This window comes from Canis lupus, chromosome 17, assembly GCF_003254725.2.
Source record: "Canis lupus dingo isolate Sandy chromosome 17, ASM325472v2, whole genome shotgun sequence".
NCBI classification, from domain to species: domain Eukaryota; kingdom Metazoa; phylum Chordata; class Mammalia; order Carnivora; family Canidae; genus Canis; species Canis lupus.
In genome coordinates, this window is record NC_064259.1 from 38,504,228 (window position 1) to 38,530,106 (window position 25,879).

At 38.0% G+C, this 25,879-nt stretch overlaps 1 protein-coding gene across 3 annotated transcripts in view; it reads right to left on the minus strand.

Annotated features, from left to right (window-relative positions):
• Nucleotides 1–260: 260 nt before the first annotated feature.
• The window catches only part of RMND5A (required for meiotic nuclear division 5 homolog A), a 63,268-nt gene continuing 37,649 nt past the window's right edge, over nucleotides 261–25,879 (minus strand). The window contains exons 4-10 of one of the 3 annotated variants that reach the window (XM_035700969.2): nucleotides 23,993–24,093; nucleotides 11,301–11,467; nucleotides 10,266–10,431; nucleotides 7,907–8,009; nucleotides 5,838–5,992; nucleotides 4,620–4,707; nucleotides 261–4,087 (exon numbers count right to left, since the gene is read on the minus strand). In XM_035700969.2, the coding sequence (XP_035556862.1) occupies nucleotides 4,644–4,707; nucleotides 5,838–5,992; nucleotides 7,907–8,009; nucleotides 10,266–10,431; nucleotides 11,301–11,467; nucleotides 23,993–24,093 (756 nt within the window). In that variant the 3' untranslated portion in view covers nucleotides 261–4,087; nucleotides 4,620–4,643. Of the gene's footprint in view, nucleotides 4,143–4,619; nucleotides 4,708–5,837; nucleotides 5,993–7,906; nucleotides 8,010–10,265; nucleotides 10,432–11,300; nucleotides 11,468–23,992; nucleotides 24,094–25,879 lie in introns of all 3 variants that reach the window. The other 2 variants (XM_025453855.3, XM_025453854.3) reach the window with 2 other exon arrangements.

The window sequence follows — 25,879 nt, forward strand, 5'->3', positions numbered from 1 at the left end:
CACATTTATACAGACTGGTTCCACAAAACACTTTTTAAATGTGCATTTCTTTAATTTTTAAAAATATACACAGGAGAAGCCATGTGTTTTACATAGGAATACACACATTAACAAAGCATTTGTTATAGTTTTCCAAAACTCTTATATCAGTCTGAAATTTATAAATTAAGTATATCAGAACTTTTTAAGTCAAAATGAAATCCCTGAAACTACTGGATATGGTGGACTTTTTCCAAAATCAAATGAACAGAGAGTATGAATATGGTTTGTGTTAAATAAGGTTTATTGTTAGCTTTATTGCCTATAGTCTATAAGATGCAACTTTATTGTGCCTTTGCAAACAGGATACATTTCTTAAAAAACTGATCAAAATTTTCCATACATATAGCTCTATATGATAGATTACAGTGCAACACTATTCTTGTTACATAATTATAGAAATACTATAGAACCCAAGAGCACAGCGTAAGCAAAAGAAATACAATCCTGAGCCATCTGAACAGATGATTTGATGAATCCTTTTAGTGTAAGTTAAGAAAACATGGAGGAGATTAAAAAAAAATACATGCACGCTGCAGTCGTGAGCAAAATACATTAAATGCCTGTTCCTTGTTAGACACAGGTGGGGGGAACGGTGAGTCTCAGACACATGCACACTCACTCACACTCCCATTTTCTTCTCCTGCTTCCCTCCCATCCCCAATACATTCACTCCCACCCCTCCCCAAAAGAAAAGATCAGGCACTAAATCCTAGTGAACCCCACATCTGCCTTGCTGGAGAATGTTAAGTGACTGCTAAAATAAGAGTGTAAATCTTCACCCACAACATGAAACAAAGCATGTGCTGTAAGCCAATTCCAGCTGCTGTTGCCTCTTTGGAAGTAAATGAAGCATATGCTCACTACAGTTTAGCACTGTAGAGTGAAATGTCTAGAAAACAAGTCTTTGTTTTCTCTCCCCATCTCTTGAAGTAAAATCAACAGTGGAAAACTCACTCTAAAACTAATTGCCTCATCTGCTATTAAAATACATTTGTCATTCTATTTTTGGTATCTATTCAATTATAGTTCAATAAGAACAGTTCATGAAGTTTGTACCTGCTTATGGTAAACACTATTGTACCACATAAAACCCACCACAGCTGGACAGGCTTATGGAGCACGAAGCCTTCTATGTATGTGTTCCTTGCTAACATTCCTGCAAGACCACAGCATTCTAGTGTTACCAAGGATAATGTACGTAGAGTTAAGTAATGAAAGGTATTTGGTTTGTGTCTTCACCTTACACATCCTAGTGATGAAATTAACCAAACCATGCCTTCCCTGAAAATAACCTGAGTCTGCTGACTAAGCAAACTGACCAGCTTGACTGTCAGTCCACTAATCAGAAGTTGAGCTGGAAAACCAGAGGGCTAATGTCTACCAGCAGCTTGTCTTGTGCGAATAACCAAGAGAGTTCTTGGTTTCTGCAGTATCTGTTGTCCCAAAGGCTGAACCACTGAGGTGGAAATAACTCACAGCATAAAGAATACTGAACAGACTACATACCTGTGGGACTACCTGGAGAGAAAAAGGATCCTCATTCCCCACATAATTTGGTGTGGGTTTTAGTGTCTCTGTATACATCAGCTGCTACAGAAAAATCAAAAGATTAACTTCGTAACTTTCTTATTTTCAATTAAATGCTCATACACTCACAAAATACTCACACACCCTATGAATATGAGGTGGCTCTTCTCTTTAACATTTTTAAAAGCAAGAGGCACCAATACCCGTTCATTTATGTATTAGAAGTCTCACATAATCACCACCAAAACAACAGAAATGGTATTTGTGATGATCACACGAAGGAGAAAAGAGATTGAAAGACAAACTTAGCCACTGTACTTCAGATTGTACTTGAAAGCACAGAAAGCACAGGCGCTCTGGCTAGATCAGAATCTAAGGTTCTAATAAGGTTTAATTGGTTTAGCTTAGTCCCATGGCCTTTGTCCATGACTGATAAATGGAATGGTTCCTATGGAAATTGAGGAAACCACTCTACAAATCTGTTTTCAATGTATATTATTATACTGAGTCTATTAAAAAAAAAAAAAAACCCTTGGCTCTATCATGACCTCTTGCAAATGGAGGCAGAGAGTGACAAAGTGCATCCTCCTGTACTGCTGACATACACAGCCTCGGCGATACGGTCCTGACACCACGCTTAAGGGATTTCTAGAGTAAAAAGGACAATATGCTGTACTTCAGCATCTTTGGTTAAGGTCTGGCCTTTTCAAATCCACCTCTCCTTCACATTTAGTCACCAATGTTTTAAATCCATGCATTTAGTTAAAGGTCACAAGATAATTTTCATGTTAAATTGTCAAATCTAGAGTTTCAAATTTCTGGCCCTACTGTGCACAGCAGGACTATAAGGACCCTACATAGGAAACTGTAAAATAAAATGCTTCAGTTAAATGCATGCTTTTTTAAAAGTTTCATGAGCTGCAAAGAAAACTGTCAACAGGATTCCCAACCTCGGGAGAGGGGCAAGGCGGAGCAGCTCTGGCTCTTGTCCTTAAAGATGGGCTGAGCTGGCTACGTGAAGCATCTTGCCCCCCAAATATTTACTGCCAGCCTCTATGTTATAGAAGTCTTTGTGAAACCTCAATGTTTTTTAAGTGGAAATATGAGAAGAAGTTGTGAGTAAAGCTAAATGTGGCCTAGTGAGAAAAAAAATAGTAAGAAAAAAATACTCTGGATTAGAACTCAAAGAAAAATATAGGTCATAAACCAGGTTTATATCCTCAGCCAAAGGTGCCTGGATTCTCTACCTTCTGTTACGGAGTCCAAGGAGCTTCCCCCTGCTCTCTGCCTTCACTGCCTTGGTGGAGAGAAGGAAACTTTAGGGAGGGTTCCACCAGGGAAGCAGAACACAGGACTAATGTCCCGGTGAGGCCAAGACATGGGTCGGACAAAGCCAGCATCCTGAGCAGGCTGATGGCCATTCCTGGTTAACCTACGCAGCACACAATAGCACTCAGAGAAAGCCCGACCACACAGCAATCAAGCAGGGCTTTCCTGGAGACAAATCCCAGCTCTCCCAGATAAACATTTCAGGACAAACTATCTGGGCTGGTATACTACTGCACATGCTGACACTTTCCAGGGAACTCAGCACCACACCTATTTTCTCCCTCCCCACAAAAGAAACCAATCTGAGACTTAAAATGCAAAGTGTCACGGTCCTCTTTCCTTCTGTTATTTTCTTCTTTCTTTGTTTTCTCATCAAAGTTTTCCTATAGTAATGTTCAGTTCCATGTCAGATGAAATAAAGTTGCAAATATTTGGTGATTTCCATATAACATTCTTCTCATAATGAAGTGACTTAATGGATTTAAGTCAGAAGTATGTCCACAGAAGTCCTTTCCATGTAGTTCGTTCATCATACAGAGAAAGACTCTTACACATGGCTATTTCTGGACAGTGCATTAAATGGAGATACCTCACAAGAGAAAAGATCATTATCTGTATCCATTAGAGTAATATACAGATTCACAGTCAATGAGATGATATACTTTGCAGAAGAGAGGCATTGAACAGTATACTATTCAAATACAAAAACAGCAATAAACATATTCTGCACTACAGAAAATATGCTAACTTCTAACTTGAAGGATTTAAAGTAACAAATCTGGTAACTGCATTTTAGGACTGGAACATGCTTCTTCCCTTCCAGATACACAATGTTTGATGCTGGTGCACATATATACACACACACACACAAAACACTGTGTCTGCGATGATATATAAATGAAACAGCCAAGTCCTGAAGGCAAATTTCAGAGAATAGGGCTACCAAGACCAAGAGAGCAATATTAACTTAAGAACACCTCTAACTTTAGAATTTCATTTTATTGAACACACTTTTAAAACAAGCACCTCTTGGCAATAAAAGCAAAGGAACAATAGTACTCCTTCCACTCTGTTCTAGTGGAAGACTTCTCACACCAACCTGCTAAATTCATGATGGAATTTGAAACAGGCAGCCCGCTGGGGCTACAAGCAGAGCTCAAATGCAGGTCTGCTGACTTCTCGGTGAGAGCTGGAGCAGAGGAAAACATCAAAAAGCAAATTGGGAATCTATCACAGCTTTCTTCCTTAAGCAAAAAAAATGCAAATTAGTTTTATAACCACAATTCAGTTTTTCAAACTTTTTCTCAAGAATTTTCATTTAATTATGTATACATAACAGGAAGTAAAACTTTTTCACAAACATTCTCAAACCTTACAATTATCAAGAAATGACAAAAGTAAAAGCAGGAGAAATATTAAACACATGGCAGGGAGGTTGATTTCTGTTTCTGCTCTTAAAAAGTAAAAAAATCACCATATAATTAAGTACAAAAACCTGCATTGAATGACAACTGCTGGTGTATTTACTTGATCAAAAATGAAGACCAAGAATATAATAAAGCCCTATGATAATATTCATCTGGAGCACTCCCCTCAGTGTATACACTAAAATGTTGGCAAAGTTTCTGGAGCATTAGCTTATATAAACACGGGAGTCCTCAGTTAGCTGCATTAAATGGAACGTTCTCTTCTGAAATGCGCCACAATTCAGTTTCACTTACAAATTCCAAATTAAAGTTATTTCTTCAGAAAAATATCTGTTTGGCATCTCCTGGACTTTGTTCCATTGGACAATATGGACATTTTAATCTGAAGACAAGAAAGAAAACACTGAGTCAAGGAACAGGATCAGTACTGAGCATTCAATTTTCATCTACAGAATGCCTTTAACAGTTACACACACACACACACACACACACACACACCTGTATTTTGTTTTAAGCGTTAACTATGTTTTCCCTTAATATAACAGCCAAGCTCTAAAGGGTCACAAATAAATACCAATCAAGCCAGACACAAAACTGAAGGCTCTTCTTTAGTGGAAATTAGTGAAAACTGTTTTTGTAAACAAAACAAAGACAATGGTTTTGAAAACTACTCTTGTGGTTTTAAAAGTAAATCCAGTTCTACAAAGTTTGGATTTTTCCTGTCTTTAAACAAGTTTTAACTGTTTGGTCACACAATCCATTCAAGTGCAGCAAATGTGACACCAACTGTTGAGCCTACCAGGCATGGAGCCTACCAAGAATGGCGCACAGAACTTGTATGGTCTAGTCACCATCGATCTGCACCACCAGGGTTGTTGAATGGTCTGGGAAGAGCACAACAGCTTCATTACATGCAAGGACCTTCTTTTAAAAGAAAGACTTTACCATAATGGGTGTGAAATGAACTCCAATGAAAGATGCATTTAACTCCGTAAGCTAGAAATAGGCTTTAGACTTTTTTGCTTTTTTTAGTAAGTTGGGTCCATTATGGGTATAAAACTTATAAATGTATATACTCTTTGAATTAGCGATTCCAATTTTACAATTTATGTATCACATGTACATAATTCACTTGTACAAAACAACAAAATTTAAATGTTCATTGATAAGGAATTGGCTAAATAAATTCTCATATTTCCAGATGGTAGGACACTCTGCAGGTTTAAAAAAGAATGAGGGCTCTTTCTTTAGCATATAAAAGACCTCCAAGATATATCAATAAGTAAAATAAGCGAAGTTTAGAAGCATATATAGTATGTTATGACTCGTGTAAAGGCAGGGGGGAGCAACAACAATGTACTGCCTACCCAAAAAGTTAAGATTAAAATCTAATCACTAAATTTATGAATAAAAAGACTGACTAAAACAACAAACAAAAATTCAGAGATCACCCCTCCCACTAAGTTCCAAAAGAAAATATCTTTGCCAACATTTAAAAAGTCAGACACTTACTTGCTACCATTAAACATTTTATTCAGGGCATCTCTTGATATAATATGACCACAGACCAATTTCATGGGTGGATTGTTATCTGTTGTTTGCTGACGCAGAATGGGACAGGCAAATATAGAGTGATACCAGCACTTTTTACCAAGGTCCACTTCAATCTTAAAAAGAGTAAAAAGGCTCAAGTTGTATTTCAGAAAACCATCTACATATTAATAAACATCAGGCAGCCAAAACATCACCAGTGTACTCATCTGAACTTGACTTTTTACAACATTCTTACCTCAAAGATGGGTAGTCTTAAGGATCCAAGTGTTACTTTATAATTCTAATTAACCTTCAAAATTACTTATAACACTACTTTTCAAACCAACATCTGATGTCTGAGGAGTCAAAGGGAAGGCAATGCTCTAGAAATCAAATGCTCTTGAAAATTTGTCAGAATATACCCTAAGAGCAAAACCCACCAGAAACTCTGTTTTGTGGCACATTTAGGTAGGTGATAAAATTTTGTGCAAGCTTCAGATCTACATTTCCCATGTTCTGTGTGTAATGGTCCAGAGAAACCACCTGAATCAAGAACCTGAAGCTCAAATTCAACAAGACCTTTCACAATTTGTACATCAGAGCCCATGGCAGGTGTACTGATTATTTCTCTTCACAGCAAACAAAAAAACAAAAGCTATGAAATCACCTAGCACAGCGGCTGGCAAATGACAGTGGCTCCACAAATCTCAGTTCTTTGTTTTCTTTCCTTCTAAAATCATTATCAATATAAATTCTACTGTCCAAACTCAAGAAAGCTGACAACTTATTCTGTGTTAACAGAATAATCCTGAGAAAAAAAGCCAGATCACATCCCATTGCTTTACTACCCTGACACACTGGGTAAATTGATTTCAGAATGCTCTGTGCTGGTGCACAAATGTCAGAGATGTTCGTAACATAGCTGGGAAGCTGCCAGATTCTCACAGGCACCTGCCTCAGCAAAGCAAGTGATGGCTCAAGTCCTTTTCACTTGTTCAAATGAGCAGCAATCAAGTAGGGGTGCTGCCTGTATCTTGACCACACTCAGGACTGGGAATGCACCTGTGTCTTTAATCAAAACAGATCTCTGAAGAGTAGCTGAGGCAACCAACTGACAGAGTTAACCAGCTGGAAGGTAACTGCAGATAAACCTGTGCCCAGGTGTGGCAGAAAAGCAGCCAAAAACCAAATGCATACTTAGCCTTTTAGGATCTATGACACAACCTTGACAGGAATAATAATTCTAGTCAAAGTTTAGTGCCTACTGTCAGAGGTCTGGTGGAAACTCACATATAATGACCTTTGTCACTCCATGTCATGACTACTATGGCAGCAAAACTGGAGAGTACCTACTATGTATCCCATATTATTCTAAGCACACCAATGTTATCTGTAGCCTTTAAGAGTCCAATAAAGAGAAGGATGGTTCCCATTTTAGAGATGGACAAACTGCTGCTTAGAGAAGTAACAGAGTGGGCAAGTGACTGGAGCTGCTGCTTCGTCATGGTCTGTTCCATGAGAGCAGTGGCACACAAGCATTGGAGGGCCACTGATGTCTGCAGGTGTCCCAGGGACAGCCTTTATGTCAACAACTATATGCTTATTTTAGTAAGTACAAATTCATAATCTCATAAAGATCATTGCTTAAGACAAAACTAAATTCAACCAACAGACTCACTACTTTTGAATTAAAAAAAATCATAGTATGAGTGGTTTCATCAACTACAGGGCAGGAACATACTGCGTGCAACAGCGTATACCACAGACACACCTGCAACGTCTTCCTTCATGAGCTTTCACTGCTACTCTGTCAAAATTAAAAACAAAAACAAAAAAAAAGCCCCCCAAACATACTCCAGTGCCTCCAAAATGTACTATATCTTCCCATTTCTATTGTTTAATCACATCTACACATAACATAAAAGAATTCTGGCTGAACAGCTGCAATAATGTTCTCTTGTTAAAAGGCAAAATAGGCATTTGAAACCCTTAACATCCATGTTCTTCTAATGGCAGGAAAAAAATAACCAACAGAAAGTGGATCTCACCGGTAATTCATCTTTCTGATTCCAAACTCCAGTGCACTGCCTCTGTTCAATCACAGCTTTGATATTAATTAAAGCTGGCAATGCCACACAACCTGCTGAGAAACTGGGAGAACAGAAGAGGAAGTGTCAGTGCCAGGCCATGTGTCAGACAGCTTGGTCCTAGGAAATGTCAACTCCTCCAGTCCCCATGTGCAGAGGGCCCAGGTCACTGGACAGGACACAGGGCCCTCTGCTTTAAATTTTACAAAAATTTAAAAGCTTTAAATTTTACAAAACCACCAGATTAACAGATTCTGCTTATTGGTCATTAATGACATTCTGAAACAGTTTCTTGCACGTAGACCAGGATACCCCTGCCCCTGTCCAGGGCAGAAGTGCTCATTTCTTAGATCTGGAAGTGCTGGTAGTCAACTCTCAGCTGAGTCCCTCTTCACAAGTATCCTCACTTGAAGCATGTGACCTGACCAGGGTCATAGATGACTGCTTTGTGTGAGGACACGGAAGCACAGCTCTGTTGCCCCAGTTTGGGGCACATGCCCATCATAGCTCCAGAGCTCCTTAGAGAGGGGCTGAGGTCTTTGATAACATTGCAGTCCAACTTACCCTCTGCCTAATCCTGCGGCTTTCATTTCCCTACAGGGGCTGATCCTAACAAACTTCTTGCACGTCAATCGCCACCACTTCACAATCTGTTCCCCCAGAAAACCTGACCTACAGCCTAGTCGTGCATTATAATTAACTGCATCAGTGTCTCCTATGCTCAGATGGAACACCTTATTTGATGCAGACCGTGCCTTATTCATCTTTGTATCCCATACAATGCCTGGTACAAAGCAGGGATTCAAAAACACTTGAAGGAATTAAATAAATAGGAGAGAGCTAAAGAAGTTATTTTCTTAATTTAGGTCTATAAACTTCTTGGTTTCAGGACACAATTACATGCATAGATATTAAGAATCTCAAAAGGCATTTGTTTTTGTGGGTTATATCTATCACTATTATACTAGAAATTAAAACTGAGAAATTTTTAAAACATCAATTCATTTAAAAAAAGAAATATATTACATGTCATAAAAAAAAAAAACCTCTATATTTTCCAAACCAAAAATAAATTTGTGAGAAGACTGGCACTGCTTTACATTTTTAACAAATCTCTTTAATGCCTCGTTTGATAGAAGACAGATGGATTCTTATATCTTCTTTTGCATTCAATCTGTTGCAGTGTGTTCTTTTGATTGAAGTAAATGAAAAAAAAATCTAGCTTTAAACAGATATATAGTAATTTAATTGGCTTTTCAGATAATTGTGATATTCGTCTTTAATGCCACACCAAAATTCAATGAGGAATAGTGTAAAGGTTAGTTGCAAAGTGGAATCTGAATCATTATCATTGAATCTTTTTGTACCCTGCTACATTTAAATCCAATTGTCTCATACTGTGAATGAATCTTTAACTCATGCATGATTTTGTAAGACCATAGCGAATTAAGATCTTCTAAGTGTTAACACATTTCAGTATATAGTATCAAAAAAAAATCAAAATTCATTAATGTTGCCAATATTATCAGAAAAGTACTGGAAAGCTGTCAGCCCACAGTGGCAGGTATAAGTTTCCTCAAATTTCTATCTCAGCTTAAACTCAATGAACTTAAAAGATACAAAAAGATAAAGTTGCTTTCCTTGACATGACAGGCTCACTTCATACATGTGAAAAAATATCTGCCAAAAGCCTAAGTGTAATTAACTGTAGTTTATCTTTTAGTCATTCTTTCAAGTAATAACTGTTTCATGAAAAAAAAAAAACTAGTTTATTGGCTCATGGAACACAACATAGAGTTTTTGAGATAAGCGTGATTTTTTAGCTTGAAACTAAAGTGCTTTTTGAGAACGTCCCACTTTGTCACATAGAATATCAAAAAGATGTGTACTAAAAGGTCAGGATATAATAAAACTAATAATTTTTACTGTGTATTCAAGAACAGCCTTGAGTAAAGCTAGTGTGCCTTAAACTCCAAGAGTATGGCAGAGTACAGTGTGTGAGGGATACAGCGAGTCCTCTGGAGTCTGGGACCTGCCCTGACCTGTGCTAGGGCTCAAGCAGTTTAATCCACTACTATTCCTGCTCTATCTGTGCAAATATCAACACAGTGGAAAAGGCTCTCAGGGACACCCAGAGGTTCACTGATCATACTGCTCTAAAATTGTTTCACTGCAAATTGTGATGATCTCTTGCAATAGCAACTGCACTCTTCTCAGAAGAAAATGTTCTCTTCAAGTTGAACATCAAGAACTAGACAAGACATTAAGAAAAACTGAAACAGAGCAGTTCATATTTCAATAGCACAACCAATCTCCATACCTGACGCTGAGAGGGGACTCCACCGAGAGCCCCAGGAGGGCACAGGCATCCCGTGTAAAGATGTCACAGATGTCAGCCCACTGGTTAGCATCAAGCAGGTGAACATATGGTGAGTTCTCAATCCCTTGTCTCAGGTACACAAGGCTTCCCATCAAAACCTGAATGTCTAAACAAAAACAGCAGCAGTTTCAAACTGTGAATAATCACACCTGAAATAGAGGCTGACTTGTGGGTAGGAGGCTGGGAAAGACAAAAATTCCCCTAATTGATATAGGCTAAATTATTAACAATGTCTTTTAAAATTCTGGTCCTTAAGCTTGGTTTCTCCCTTCAACCTACTGAATTAGAGAAATGGTATAGAGAGAAAGGGAAAGAAAAGGAAAACACTAAATATGAACTTCAAGTTACTTTATTTTTTTTTTCTAGAAGTTACTTTATTCTTATACACAGCACAGAATATCTACCATTGTCTAGAGGAGTAAAGATGAGGTCATAAATGAGGTCATCACATATCTCTGACTGTAAAACTGGCCGATATGCCAGTACTGCCACACTCAGCTCAGTGTCACTGCTGCCATCCTGGAGTACCCTCAGACACTCTGTAGTGGCAGTATTAGCAACATGGGCAGGGGAGGGTGGGAAAGCAAGTGCCTGCCTTGCTCCTTCTCATATTTCTTACATATGGAATCCAAAAATACAATGTCTCTGACTTTTTCATCCAAGAGGCTTCAATGTTTTACTTTTGTTCTAGATCCTGTTAGACCTTTTTCCTACGTGATTATCATATATAATTGTTTCAGTTCATTAGCAAACATGTATTAGATCTCCTTAAGTTAAATTTAAATCCCAGTGGTGGCTATAGGTCTGTTCCAAATATCAAAAACATTCAGGGTGCCCAGGTCGCTCACTAGGTTAAGTGTCAGACTTTTGATTTCAGCTCAAGTCTTAATCTCAGGTCATGAGTTCCAGCCCCACGTTGGGCTCCACACCCAAGTAAACAGAAAAATACCAATACCAGTCTTACTCCAGACTCACCTTTTTGATGATTTAGGGCAAATGGCTGAAAATTTTTAGCATATTGTAATGCCTCTCGCTGATTTGTAGTTCCACCCATTAATAAGCTAATAAAATAAAGTCTGTGTAGTTTAAATTCCAAGGAGCTGTTTTGGGCTATGAGCATTTCTCGGTTTGATACTGCCCATCTAAAGAAAAAGCAGAAAAGATTTAATGTAATTAAGAGTATAGGCAAGGAGTGTCAAAAATTCTTTGAAACCTAGCAAATACAATAAAAGGGCTTGATCTGCCATCTTGTGGAAATCAGTGGTAACATCAATTCCTTGGCCCAGAGACTTTGTAAAGAAAATAACTACACCCAAAGAGACACTTCAGCCAGTGAAAGTAAGAAAAAAATATTAAGTCAGATGACAGTTATACATTTAGTAAGGTTTTACCAACCAAGACAAAAATGACTCTGATGAGTCACATGGTATTTCTGGAACTATACAAGGGCACACTTTAAAGCAGGTGTCGGCCATGACATTCACTCACTAATTGCCCATAACCATTACCCCTTTCCTATTAAACTGGCATGGCATATTTATAAGTGAATCATACGATTCTGAATGGGAACCATCTATTTTTAGACTTTTTGGGGGTGCAAGATTTTGTACTATGCACTTTGAGATTAAAAACAACAACAACAACAAAAACAACAAACACTTGTGTTTGCCTCAAGGTGCTTTCACTCTAAGCAGGCAGAACTACATATATATGTGCCAAAATGATTTGTATAAACAGTGCTAATGAGGAAAAGAACAATATTCAATTTTGAATGATATATTCAAACAATATATTCAAATATTTGAATATTTGAATTGATATTCAATATCAATATTCAATATCAAATATTGAATATTTGAATATATTCAAACAGTATAGCACAAACAATCCTGAGCTGGGACCACCACTTTAGGTGGGCACTAGAATAAAAATGTACACCAGGCCAGCTGTTAAAATCAACTTTGCAATCAAGTGGTAAGGAAGCATTACTTTATTCCTGTAAACATATCAAGATGTAGAAGCTGTATCATATTCTTCTTTAATTTGATCTTTAGTTAGTCCCCACCTAACCCATTTCACGAAGGACCACCGGTACCTAACTGGGTAGGATATAAACTAGGGAGTAGCTCTACAAACAACAAAAGTAGAATGTTTCAATTAATTCATAATGGATCAGTTGACTGGGATTAGACTTCATAGAACTGTACTTTTACAGGATCCTATCCTAAGGGTTGTACACAAATGAATATCCTAATCAACTCATTGATAGATCCACATTTTAGAGTCCAATCATGAAACTTTTCTGACCAAAAAATCAGAGTTATTATTAAAAATATTAACCACCTGGACTTTGGTTAGTATTTACTTAAATTTAAATAAGGCTTGACTCCTTGCCTGGCACTAACACACATGCAATCAAGTTGCAACAACAAGTCAGGGATAAATCCCACTGACCCCAACAAGGTACTTTTGGCAGCATTCATCTTTCATGAATGCCCAACACCAACCAACGGTACTAAAAGTACTGTGTTTTCGCCAATCTCTAGTTTGTCAGGCACCTTTCTTGATTTTGAGTTCCAAGGAGTACATTAATTTTTTTAATTTAATTCCAGAATAGTTAACATAGTGCTATATTAGTATCATGTATATAACATAGTGATTCAACAATCCCATACATCACCTGCTGCTCATCACAAGTGTACTCCTTAATGCCCATTACCTATTTCACCCAACCCTCCCACCCATCTCCCCTCAGGTCATCATGAATTTTTCTCTACAGTCAAGAGTCTATTTCTTGGTTTGTTTTTTTCCTTTGCTCATGTTTTCTTAAATTCCATGAGTGAAATCACATGGTATTGGTCTTTCTCTGACTTACTTCGCTTAGCATAAGACTCTCTAACTCCATCCATGTCATTGCAAATGGCAAGGCTTCATTCTTTTCTATGGCTGAATAATATTCCATTATGAATATATACCACATCTTCTTTATCCATTCATCTATTGACAACACTTGGGCCAAGGAATACATTTAACCAGGTTACTTATTATCAAATTTTACCCTGCCCCCTTCTCACTCATAAATGCGTATGTTTTCCTACTAACAAGTAAGGAGAGGCAGCAAGTTTTTTCTTTTTTGTTTCTGATATGAGGTATATAAGAGTTTGTAGAGTCAAAAAGAGAGTTAACAGAGTACCTACAAATTTTTATAAACAATGAAAGGCAGCAGAGAAAGGGCAAAGTCCTTAAGTAGGCAATTTACAAAGGAAGAAAATCTATTTCATCTTCACAGGCAAATGTTCAGGATAGAATATTATAGGGGGGAAAAGTTGGGATATGTAGGAAAAATTAACTTCCAGTTATCAGAATTTTTAACAGTAATGACTCCAGAGAAGTTGGATTGCACACGTTATTTACCAACTGCTATGGCATGGGTTATGACAACCCAGAACAGTGCACCAACTACCAGAGCAGAACCAGGAGTCTAGAAACAACAGGACACACCATTGAGTAGTAGCTAATGGCAGTCCAAGGACAGTTACTTAACACACACTCTCTGCTGTCCTTGTTTTCTAAATTTTCTATAACGAACATATACTACTTTTATAGTTAAGAAAGTAAAGTAATATTTAACTTCCTTTTTCATCAAAGAGCTAACAGAGTATTGCAAATTACATTTCCTAAAGGTAATTCAAGCCATGCATTATGAATTTAAGCTCCGCAAACTCTATATGCAACCCACTTAGCTGGAGAGAGGTATTTACTTAGACAATGTCATTCCCAATTTACCATTTTTTATCCACTTTCAATTTAGCTATAAACAAGGCTACAAAATAATCAGAAAAATACTAACATTGCTAGTTCCTGACCTCCACCCCCACCAAGAGATTTTTAGGGAAGTAAATAGATGTTCCATTACAAAAAGGAGTTGGAGGAGTATGGGGAGAATGCAAAACTCAAATTCACAGAATAGAGGTTGCCACATGTTTCTTAAATCATATTTCTTAACTTTTTATTCTTAATGTATTATCTTCATTCTACTTCTGAATATTATATTAAGCCTGTATCTTACAAAGCAAGGGATTAAACATTTCTAAGCTCTCCCTTTCTGGCAAAATGTCCTTTTCTAAACTAAGGATCTCTGCCCCCCAAACATGTAAGCACATCTAAGTATTAAGGTAAAACCCTTGCCTTATAGCACCTCTCCCTTATACCCCAGGATTGTACCCCCAGCACCCACCTTTGTATTTTCTGACCCCAAGTCCTTGGCCACAGTTAACTGGCCAGGTAAACATCGGTTTTAAAGTTATGCTCTTGTGTTGTCTCCTATAAACGAGTTCATCCATCCCTCACATCCTTCACAATCACTTCATGAACCTGTATCTTTTGTTCTTTAAATTCTTGATGGTTGCCTTAACTTGACAATCATGATAACACCTGCCTTAACTAATCTTTGGAATCTGGGTACACATTTCACAGCAGCATTTTTATCCACATGAGCAGCCTTCCCAGAGAGCACATTAGTCAATTCATGATGACTTCTGAATTGATGAAACCATCTTAGACTGGCAGTAAAGTTCTTCAACCTCCTCATATTCACTGTTTTTTTTTCAAAGAGCCAACTGACTTCAACGCATCCTGAATGTTAGCCAAACTGATGGAGACTTGTTTTTTTGGGGGGAGACTTTTTTTTTAAACACTCTTCAATCCAAACTAGAAGTATATGTTCCATTTACTTTTCTTTTCTAGGAAAAGAAACCTGCCTAGTGCAATTTAAATTAAAAGCTGTCAAAGAAAGTGCCTCTACCTTGGTTTTTATAATCACAGGGCTTTTTCACTATGGCTTCTATCATAACTTCATGTAGGCCCACATCTCATCCTAGCTTCACCTTGCCGCTGTTATTTTTCACATCTAATTACATTCAATTTCACTTCTAGCAATTCACCTTTGCTGACCAAGCTCCTCTTTTAACTCTCCATTTCTGTCATATATTGTGGGTTCACCTCTGGGAGATGAGGAGGCAAGACAACTACACACTTGTTGTCTGAAGGTAACAGGTGTGCAGTGACCAATCACTGATGGACCTGAAAAGAAGGGTTGTGGTTGGCTGTGATCATGATGCACATCTGTTATTATGTAGTGATTTGTGGACTCTAAGAGTTGGGAGGATAGTTTGTAGTTTATGCAATTACTTATAGTTAATACAGTTGTAATTGAAATCTGAACCTTGCTGTTGTGGCAGGGGTGGACTGGAATAATTACCTCAACTGTGGTAAATGAAATGCAGGCATACGGAAATTATGCAGAGGACAGTCCTTAGGCTTAGTAGAGAGGACAGACAGGAGAGAAAGAACATCTCACAGGGAGAAGGTTACTCTACAGACACCAGGAAGGCCCAGAGCAGCACAATGGAGGAAGTTGCAATGTTTGAGGAACTGAGCAAGTCCATGTGGCACAACTCTTAAAGATTCAGAAATAAAATTAGTTTTCTTTATCTCACCGAGATCCCTGTCTCTCCACCTTTTTTTTTTTCCCTGAGAGGAAGGGAGTTCTGCGGGAAAACCAAGAGGTTTGTGCCAGGAGGGAAGTTATGCAACATAGGGGTGGGTGTCAAGGGAGAAAGCAATGGTTGGCCAACAGGATGAACTAGAGGCGTTTGTCATGTGGTGTGAAGATTTAAAGGAGGAAAATAGCCATGCTGAGAATAGAATGGAGATAGAGGTGCATGCCAAGAAAAACACAAATATATTCAGATAACCTAATCTAGCAACCTTCTTTACTATCAAGTGATGTGTCCAGGTGAATTAAAGCTGGTCTAGATAGAAGATCTGTTTGTTTTATGAAATTAGAAGCCATGATCCTACCTCCCAATGCAGGTGCTTGGTTAACTTTTGCAAAAGTACAATCAAACAAAGTAAGCAGCTGAGAATAGAGTTGAAAAACTCAAGGCCCAAGCTCAATTACCAAATTTTCTACAACTTTCCTAAATAATCTATCCACAGAACTCTAAATGTCTTGATCTGAACCTCTCACATGGCTCATCTCACAGTCTATTTGGTAGGACAGTTTCTGATCTTTTATAAGGCAAGAATTCTGTCTTGTTCATCTTGGCACACCCTCTTACTTTGAAGGGGTATACAGATAAAGAGTACAGGTTAACAGAGTTAGCTATGCATGAACTTCAATCTTAGCTCTGCAGTGTGAATTTGGACAATCTGTTACTCAGTTATCTAATATCTGTTTCCTTACTGTAAAATAACCCCTCAAAGGGTTGTGAGTATCAAATGAAGGGGCTAGTTAAAGCACTGAGCACAGAGACAGGCACAAACACTCAATAATAAGCTACTTAATTTGTATTCACTGAATGGATAAACTCTAAACTCTATTGTGGTTCTTCCAAGTCATTCTTTTTATTTTTTTAAAGATTTATTTATTTATTCATGAGAGACACACAGAGAGAGGCAGAGACACAGACAGAGGGAGAAGCAGGCTTCCCACAGGGAGCCTGGTGAGGGATCCCAGGATCAGGCCCTGAGCCAAAGGCAGATGCTCAACCGCCGAGCCACCCAGACGTCCCATTCAAGTAATTATTTTTAATACGAAAATTATACTTAAAAGACAAGAGCTATTTGGGCTTCCATGTAACACTCACTGTTATTTTGCTTTTTATAGCACCAACTGTGTGGGAATATGATGATATGCATGTATCATTTAATCCTCTTCAAAAAAAATAATCAGTTTTTTCAGCTCGAAGTTCACACTGAATATTTGGGTATTCGATTCTCTCAGCATAGAAGACAGTCACAGCCTTAATTAACCTGGTAATAACCAAATCTAAATACTACAAAGCATAGGAAACCACAAAAGCACAAAATATAACTGACCCCCAAAACTTAACCCACCATCTATAAAGTCAACAGAAGACACATGACTAAGACACACAAAAAACTACTGGAAATGTTAAGGAATAGAATGCTATATTCTAGATAATGGCATTTCCAGCAGAAAGCTTTCAATTTTTAATTTTTAAAAGAAAACAACTTGTGTGATATCACAATCAAGCTAAGTAGACATTTAATTAAATTATAACTCCACTGTGATTTTTTTTTTAATTCTGCTCCCAAATCTCCAATATGTCCAATGTGGACCATGAAAACACCATCAGTTTTAGAACCAATTCCTTGTTTAAAAAAACAGTTAGACCACCCCCTCACAAAAGGCACCAGTAACGTCACTGATGTCACAATTACCTCTATTCACTATCAATGCATTCTCTAATAAAGAGATCTTTTGTGCCTCTCCCATAAAAAGACCTTGTACAATACTACTGACTTAGGTGACTAAGTCAGAAGCAACCCACATCCACACAATTATCCCACAAAGCATTAAGCGCTAATTATCCTAACTGCCAGGCCTCTGAGAAGACTTGGCACATTGTTAGTTCCATATTTAAAATTTCCATGTTATTCCAAAAATAATTAAAACAAGATTCCACCTCCACAGTTAGCTCCTGTCCCACAGGAACCTAGCTGACAGCTTCATCTATTTACCCCTCTCCTCTCATAATTTTGCCAATCTGGATCGGTGTCTTTTTCTGGTAATAACGAAATAAGAATAATTCTTGCCAATTCCCAGAGACACTCCACTATAACCTTTCACAGCATTTTTAAAGGCTTACAAAAATATTTCTTTTCATGGTCTCCTTTAGGGCTATATTCTTGGGGGGTAAAAGCTGAAATTCTAGGAAATTAATGACACATGTGTTTACTACACAGGTGTGGACTTGGCTGAATGTTACTGGTGACCAAGTGCTTAAAAAATTCAGAGAACGGCAAAAATGACAAAAATCAAAGTTCAGCCAAAAGAGTTAAGAATTCTATAACTCTGCTTTAGAGACCAAAAAGAATGGCTAACCTCTCAATTCTGAGATATTTTCAAATGGCAGTTTCTCAGATATAGACTGAATCCATCACTGGAACTACTAACATTTTACTCACCTGGGAACTAGTGTGAATCTTGGTCCTTCTTACATGCTATTTTAAAAACAACACAAACTACAGTATTACACATTTGGATATACTTTAAAAAACAACATACACATTTCTAACTTGAGCCTCTTGTAATGCAGTGTCTGGTTAAGAGTGCCCAACAGCTATATGTGGCAGGTGGCTACCATACTGGACAGCACAGTTCTACAGATTAGTGATATATTTTTTAAAGTACTTAAATATGGGGTGCCTGGGTGGCTCAGTCAGTTAAGCATTCAACTCTTGGTATCAGCTCAGGTCATGATCTCATGGTTGTGGGATCGAACCCCATGTCAGGCTCCACAGAGGGAGCAGGCTCCCTCTCCCCCCACTAAAATAAAATAAATCTTAAAAAAAGGGGGGGGACTTAAATACAACATGCTTTATTTACTGCTAATTTCCTACCACAATCCCAAAAGATTTTACAACCTAAATAAATAGAGATCAGTATTTTATAAACATAAACTCCAGGGATTTCCCTCTTGGCTCCCCTTCCTGGCCTAGTTCAGCATCTTGTTCTTTTAAACACTTAATCTCAGGGACAGTTTATTTCAATTCTGCCCTTCATTCTAAGAGATTCTCAATTCCTCTATAGCCATGGTTTGCCCACTTAATTTCCAATAATGTTCAAGTCCTTGGTGAGGATATATCCCAGTAAGAGATAGTCATGTCTACTCTTCTTCCTGAAGAATACCTATTATGTTAGAACTGCATATAAACTTTTGCTAGCAACAAACATAAAACAGACAACAGAAAATGATGTTACCACACTAGGTATTTCTTCCCTTTGGGCCTTTACAGTCTCCTGAGCTATCTTCTATATTTTTTCCACTGGGTACCTCTTTCCATTTTTAATTAGCTTCTTTTTAATAGAGTAGCTCCTTCTTCACCAGACTTAATGCATGGGCACAGTGAGTTAAAAATGTATTCCCTAGGGCACCTGGGTGGCTCAGTCAGTTAAGTGCATGCCTTCAGCTCAGGTCATAATCCTGGGTCCTGGGGTAGAGCCTGTCATGGGCTCTCTGCTCTGCTGAGAGCCTACTTCTCATTCTCCCTTTGTGCATGCACTCTCTCTCTCTCAAATGAATAAATAATATTTTTTAAAAAATGTATCCCTTAACTTACCTCTCTGCCTTTTCAGGATTAAGAACCATCCTGAACAAAACAAAATAAAACAAAATGAACAAAAATGAAAAAAAAGACTCAAGCTCTGGAAAAAAAAAAAATCCAACTTGTTCAAACTTTGATTTCTCTCCTCCAATGGTATATCTATCAGAGCCTTCTTTCTTCTGTGGTCATATGTGGTTATTTAAAAAAATGCCTGAGTGAGCAAGACTGCTCACCTATAGGAAGCCAAAACTAAAAACAAGAAAACAGATACAGAAACTGCTTAATCATTGTCACCCTCATCTCCAGCGGTAGTCAAGGCTCTCTGATCAGGTATTCCAGTTTGCTCCCTTCAGTCTCATTTTCTAAAATCTTTCTCCATGTATAAACTATGTTTTCTTCACTGGTATTATAATTTCTCTAAGTCTGGCAAGCATCTTCTTCTTAGATCCACCATTCATACACAAAGAGACCACAATGGCAAGCTCATCCCACATCCCTCTGTGGTTTTTATTTCTAGCCCCACCTAATCACTAGGCTTGGAGATGGGAGTCCTCTCATTTTTCGACAGCCTGCCTGATACTGTTCATGGCCTGTCCAATCTAAAATCTTGTGTGGTCTAAACTAACAAAGTACTTTCCTCTCTTCTCTGAAAAAATCTTTTAATTCACTCTGTCTCATAACCTTTCAGTTATTTTCTGTTCCCTCATAGCCTTCTACTGAGGCTTTCGAAACAGAACTGCAAATTCTTCTAAATGAGTGCTAGGAGGCCTGCTTCTCATTGTTGAAAATCCAGGTTTCCAAGTCTGCAAGGTTTTAAGTCAGATCCTAGGCTGTGGCAAATCCACCAAGGTAATACCACTCTTTGAAACACCTTTAGGAAGGCAACCAGCTCGTTTTACCTGAAGACAGCACTTCCAAAGTGTCAATAACTGGCACATACCTACAAGGACAGTTTCTATTCTTCTAATATTTCTCCACCTCTTTGTATTAAGTTACTATTATTCTCTCATTGGCACTGGTTACTTTTGGCTTAACCTCTATCTACCACGTGAAGGAGAGGGTCACATCTATTCAAAGTTCTTTGAACTATTCCAACATTTATTGAAGTATGCAATAAGCTATGAAGAAAGTACTATGCTAGGTGCCAAGAAGAACTTAAAAAATAGATAAAGCAATCTGGATGAGAAGAAAAATCTGTACACAAACTCAGAAATATAAGGGGCAGGAACAAAAGAGTAGGCTGTGTCCTAACTAGATCTCTGTATATAATTAGCTGTTCTGACACTTCTCTCTGCCATATTATCATTCTCTTCTGCCTCCTTTCCATCGTGTATTACTTGCAGGAGACAGCTAATGCTCTCCGAAGTTCCTTCCACGGCTTCTATCCATACTAATTTTTGTGGTTGGCCTCTGCCTCTTCAACTGCCAGCCTGCCTGGAAGAATTGCTGCGGCTCCTCAGGGAGGGTTCCAGGACACAAGTCTCCCAGCATGTACAAACAGAAGGTGCTGCACAACTGAAAGCTATTCTCCACCTTGTATCTGAACCAGAATTCTCCAAACTGAAGTCCCACATTTTTCAACTTTTGCTACAAGCTAAATGTAAATTCTCTGTACCCTGCATGTTAAAGATGCTGAGGAAATAACCGCATTGTACCTACTGGTAATAGGCAAGAACTGGAAAGTCTGAGTGTATCAGACATTTCCATTAAGCTATCATTTAAAAACTTTCGTTCTATAGAACTCCAATTTTGTGGGTTTTAAGTGTTTTGGGAGTAGGAAGACAAGAACAAGGGTTCTCTGATCAAATATGCATGGCAAACGAGGAGTTTGGCGAAGTTAGATGAGTTTCTTTAGGACTGCTGATGGCCCCTGGAATGTGCTAAAGTGAGTCTCTTAGAGAAGAGTATTCAGGGGACATGATGTGAGGCATTTCCCATGTGACCTTTTGACTCCATATCGTCTGTTTCCACAAAGCACTTCCAGACCCCAATTTCTCCTCTGTAAAACAAGTACTTATTTCATAGGGTTAATATGAGGATTAAATAAGTTAATACATGTAAAATGCTGAGAACAATGCTAGATATATAGTAAGCACTCAAAAAGAGTTAACTATAATTGCCATGACATTCCCCTATGCTGATACTATTCAATATGGCAATATTCCCAGAAAAATGAAGTGAAAATTTTTTTCTGTGTAGTGATTTCCACTATTACTACCAAGTGGACAGAATGAACCCTCTGTTTGCCTGAGAGGCACTGCTTGAGGTGCCACATAACAGAAAACATTTATAGACATAATTGATATATATGATATAGTTATCAGTAAGAAACAGTTCTTGGGAAACCTGGGTGACTCAGTGGTTGAGCATCTGCCTTTGGCTCAGGGCATGATCCCGGTCCCGGAATGGAGTCCTACATCAGGCTTTCTGAGAGGAGCCTGATTCTCCCTCTGTCTGTGTCTCTGCATCTCGCTCTTGTCTCTCATGAATAAATAAATAAAATCTTTTAAAAAATGGAAATAGTTCTTACAGAAAAAGCACAACGTGAAAAAGGTGTTATAAATTTTCTTCATTCCAAAAGGAAGAAGGCTTGAATACTTTGAGAGCTGAGGTGGTCTAAATGCACTCAGTATGGTCTCTGGCACATAGTAAGGACTTGGTAAAAGTTTGATGAGAAGCCTGAGAAATTAATGGATAAATGACTATTACCTTGAACAGCTCAAATATTATTTCTAAATCACTATAAAACAACTGGGAAACCCATACATTTTTCTATTTAGGCTCCTTTACTCTTCTCCATAGATGTTTAATCATATAGGTGAAATATGAAAGTAGGTAGAAGAGTTGTTGCCATATTCTGTTTAAGAGTTATTAGTGGTACTTGGCAGAATTTAATCTCCCAGGTGTGTCAAAATCTAACCTCTGCTGAAAAATAAAAATAAAAAAACTGTAAAAGTAATGTGCACCATACACGATGGTATATGTCTATTTTTTTTTTTAATTTCTTATTTGACAGAGAGAGAGAATGTGCATGCAAATGAGCAGGGGGAGTAGCAGACGGAGAGGGAGAAGCAGGCTCCCCTCAGAGCAGGGAGCCCTACATGGGGCTAGATCCCAGGACCCTGGGATCATGACCTGAGGTGAAGGCAGGTACTTAACCAAAAGCAGACACATAACTGACTAAGCCACCCAGGCACCTCTGACGTTTATTTTTAAAGATACAGTACCTACCTGCCTCATATTTATAATTTATAGTGGAATTTGTCATTTACAAACTTACACAGAAATCTATCTCTACATGATCATCTGAGCTGGTCTTAGAACTATGCAAATTTTAAAAGAACTGATAAATGATCAGAAATAGAAAACTAAGCTATGAAGAATTAAGTGTGTTAATGGAAGAAAAAAAATGTGCATTTCATAAAAATCAACAAGAATCTTCCCAATTTTTTTTTTCTGAAAACAATGATCTCAAATACTTCCAATTTTTAAATACCAGAATTCTATGCCTAGAACCTCAGCAGTTTCTTCTCTTTATTTTATAGCCCTCCTTCATTTCCTTCTTTCCAACAACCTGGTAATCCTCACATTAAAGAATTCTAGGACAGAGATGCCTGAATGGCTCAGTGGTTTAGCATCTGCCTTTGGCTCAGGGCATGATCCTGGGGTCCAGGGATGGAGTCTTGCACCGGGCTCTCTGCAGGGAGCCTGCTTTTCCCTCTGCCTATGTCTCTGCCTCTCTGTATCTCTCATGAAAAAAAAAAAAAATTCTAGGACAGGGGTCGGCAAATTATGGCCAAGGTCCAAATATGGCTTGTTGTCCATTTTGTACACCAGATGGCCAAGATTTTTTTTTTTTTACACATTTTTAAACAGTTGGGAATAAATCAAAGAATATGTGACAGAGATCTCATGTGGCTCGCAAAACCTAAAATATTTACTCTCTGGCCCTTTACAAAAAACTTTGCTGATCCTGCTCGAGGGTATTATTTATCACAGCTTACTCAGTAATTTAAGACAGTTCATATCAATGACCAGTTCAAAATGAATCATTACATGTTACAGTGATAATTAGCACAGAACTCCTTTGTAACAGTATTTTTGGTCTTTATGCATACCACTTAGTTCCAATAACCAATTAAGTTGTTTTTTAGAATGCTAGCACAGAATCCCACACATTATGGAAGTTCAAATATCAAACTCAGACCATCTAAACAATAGTACTTCAGTTACAATGCTAGTCTATAGTAGTGGAATGGCTTGGATACAGGAAACCCTTTTTCTATCTTGGGAATTCAGATCAACTGATAAGCAAAGAAAGCTCGGACCATTTTCTCCTATTTGCACATCCCCCATTCTTACTTAATTAAAAGGAAGAAAATAATTTTTCCTTGCTTTCTCTGAAGTCCATCCTAGGTGAGATGTATAGATGTACGGATATATATCAAAATCTCAATGTGTTTTTTTAATTAAGTTTTCTTACAGAGAGTTTCTCCCCAAGTATTTGGAAGAAAACAAACACAGAAACTTACTCCAGAGCAGGTCTCAGAACTCTGACTTTTAATGCTTCTAATATTCGATTTAACTCCACAAATGGTTCTTTCTGACTTGGGTCTACAGAAAGACCAGATTCCTGAAAAAATAGAAAGTACTTCTGTTAGCAGTAATCAGGTTAAAAGATATAATAAGGGATCCCTGGGTGGCGCAGCGGTTTGGCGCCTGCCTTTGGCCCAGGGCGCGATCCTGGAGACCCGGGATCGAATCCCACATCGGGCTCCCGGTGCATGGAGCCTGCTTCTCCCTCTGACTGTGTCTCTGCCTCTCTCTCTCTCTGTGACTATCATAAATAAATAAAAATTAAAAAAAAAAAGATATAATAAAAACATATTCTAAATTATAAAATATGGCGCAAGCCATTAAAAATAATTTTTTTACCATATATTTCTATGGTACAGACTGAAGACTGAGCCCTACTATCATTCTTTCCAGTAGTAGTAGAACCCTTATGTATTCCATACAGAGTACATCAATGTATGGAATAAAGCTTCGTATGACTTTGCAGAGATGTAAGTTCTGGTCAGTAAAACATAAACATGTACTCTTTATCCCTTCCTGGCATATCAAAAGTTGTAACAGCAGAGCTACAAGGAGGGTAGGTCCCTAAAAGCTCATGGAGCACAGCTACAATATATGCTGTGGATGGCTTACTACCTCCTATTTCTGTGCAAGAGAAATAAACTTCATTTTTTTAAGCCACTGGTATTTTATGTCTTTGTACTTATAAATCAGCTTAATCCTAAACAATATAGGATTTAATAGACATAAACAAAATTCCCATACAGAGAAAGACCTGTGTTATTGTTTTTCTGAATTATTTAAAATAGAAGTGGTGCCTGGGTAGCTCAGTCGGTAGAGCATGCAACTCTTGATCCTGGGGTTGTGAGTTCAAGTCCCACACTGGGTATAGAGATTACTTAAAAATAAAATCTTTAAAAAAAATAATAAAATAGGTTTAGATTAGAGGTTTTGTTTACAGTCTGGCTTTAAACTATTTCATCGGGATCCCTGGGTGGCGCAGAGGTTTAGCGCCTGCCTTTGGCCCAGGGCGCGATCCTGGAGACCCGGGATCGAATCCCACGTCAGGCTCCCGGTGCATGGAGCCTGCTTCTCCCTCTGCCTGTGTCTCTGCCTCTCTCTCTCTCACTGTGTGCCTATCATAAAAAAAAAAAAAAAAAAAAAAAAAAAAAAAAAAAAAAAAAAAACTATTTCATCTTTATAATCCTTCATTTTTCTAAACAGAAAATACAATAGCACATGGTGGCTTAGACTAAGTTTGAGGACATGATTTGGGACTGAATCCTAGTTCCTTTGCTAAGGAACCTGCATGGCCTCGGGCAAGCCACTTCTCCAGACCTCAGATTCCTTATCTGTAGAATGGAAGCAATTTTTACCTCACAGGATTGCAGTGAAGAATAATGGCAGGAGTTGGCTTGTGGACTCAATACATGGTAGCTGCCACCATTCTGACTAGGTGATACTGGTGAACTATTCTGAGATCCCTAAGCTCATGTCTACTAGCAATAAAAGACAAAAGCTGCTCATCTGAAGTAAATTTTAGCTTTAAACTCATTTGATAAACAAAATGCTACAAGTTGGGCCAGATTCTTCTTTTCTGCTATCCTACCTTCCCTATTAAAAGAGGAAATGGGGAAGGTCATATCACTTTTGACCTCTTGATGACCTGGGACCAATGTGATGGGGCAGGAATAAGGAAAAAGCAACTCAAATAAGAAGTTCTAGGATCGTAGTCTTTACTAATTAGAAAAGAAAAGAAAAGAAAAGAAAAGAAAGAAAAGAAAAGAAAAGAAAAGAAAAGAAAAGAAGAAAAAGACTTCCTAGTAAAATGAGGTTAGTCCTGA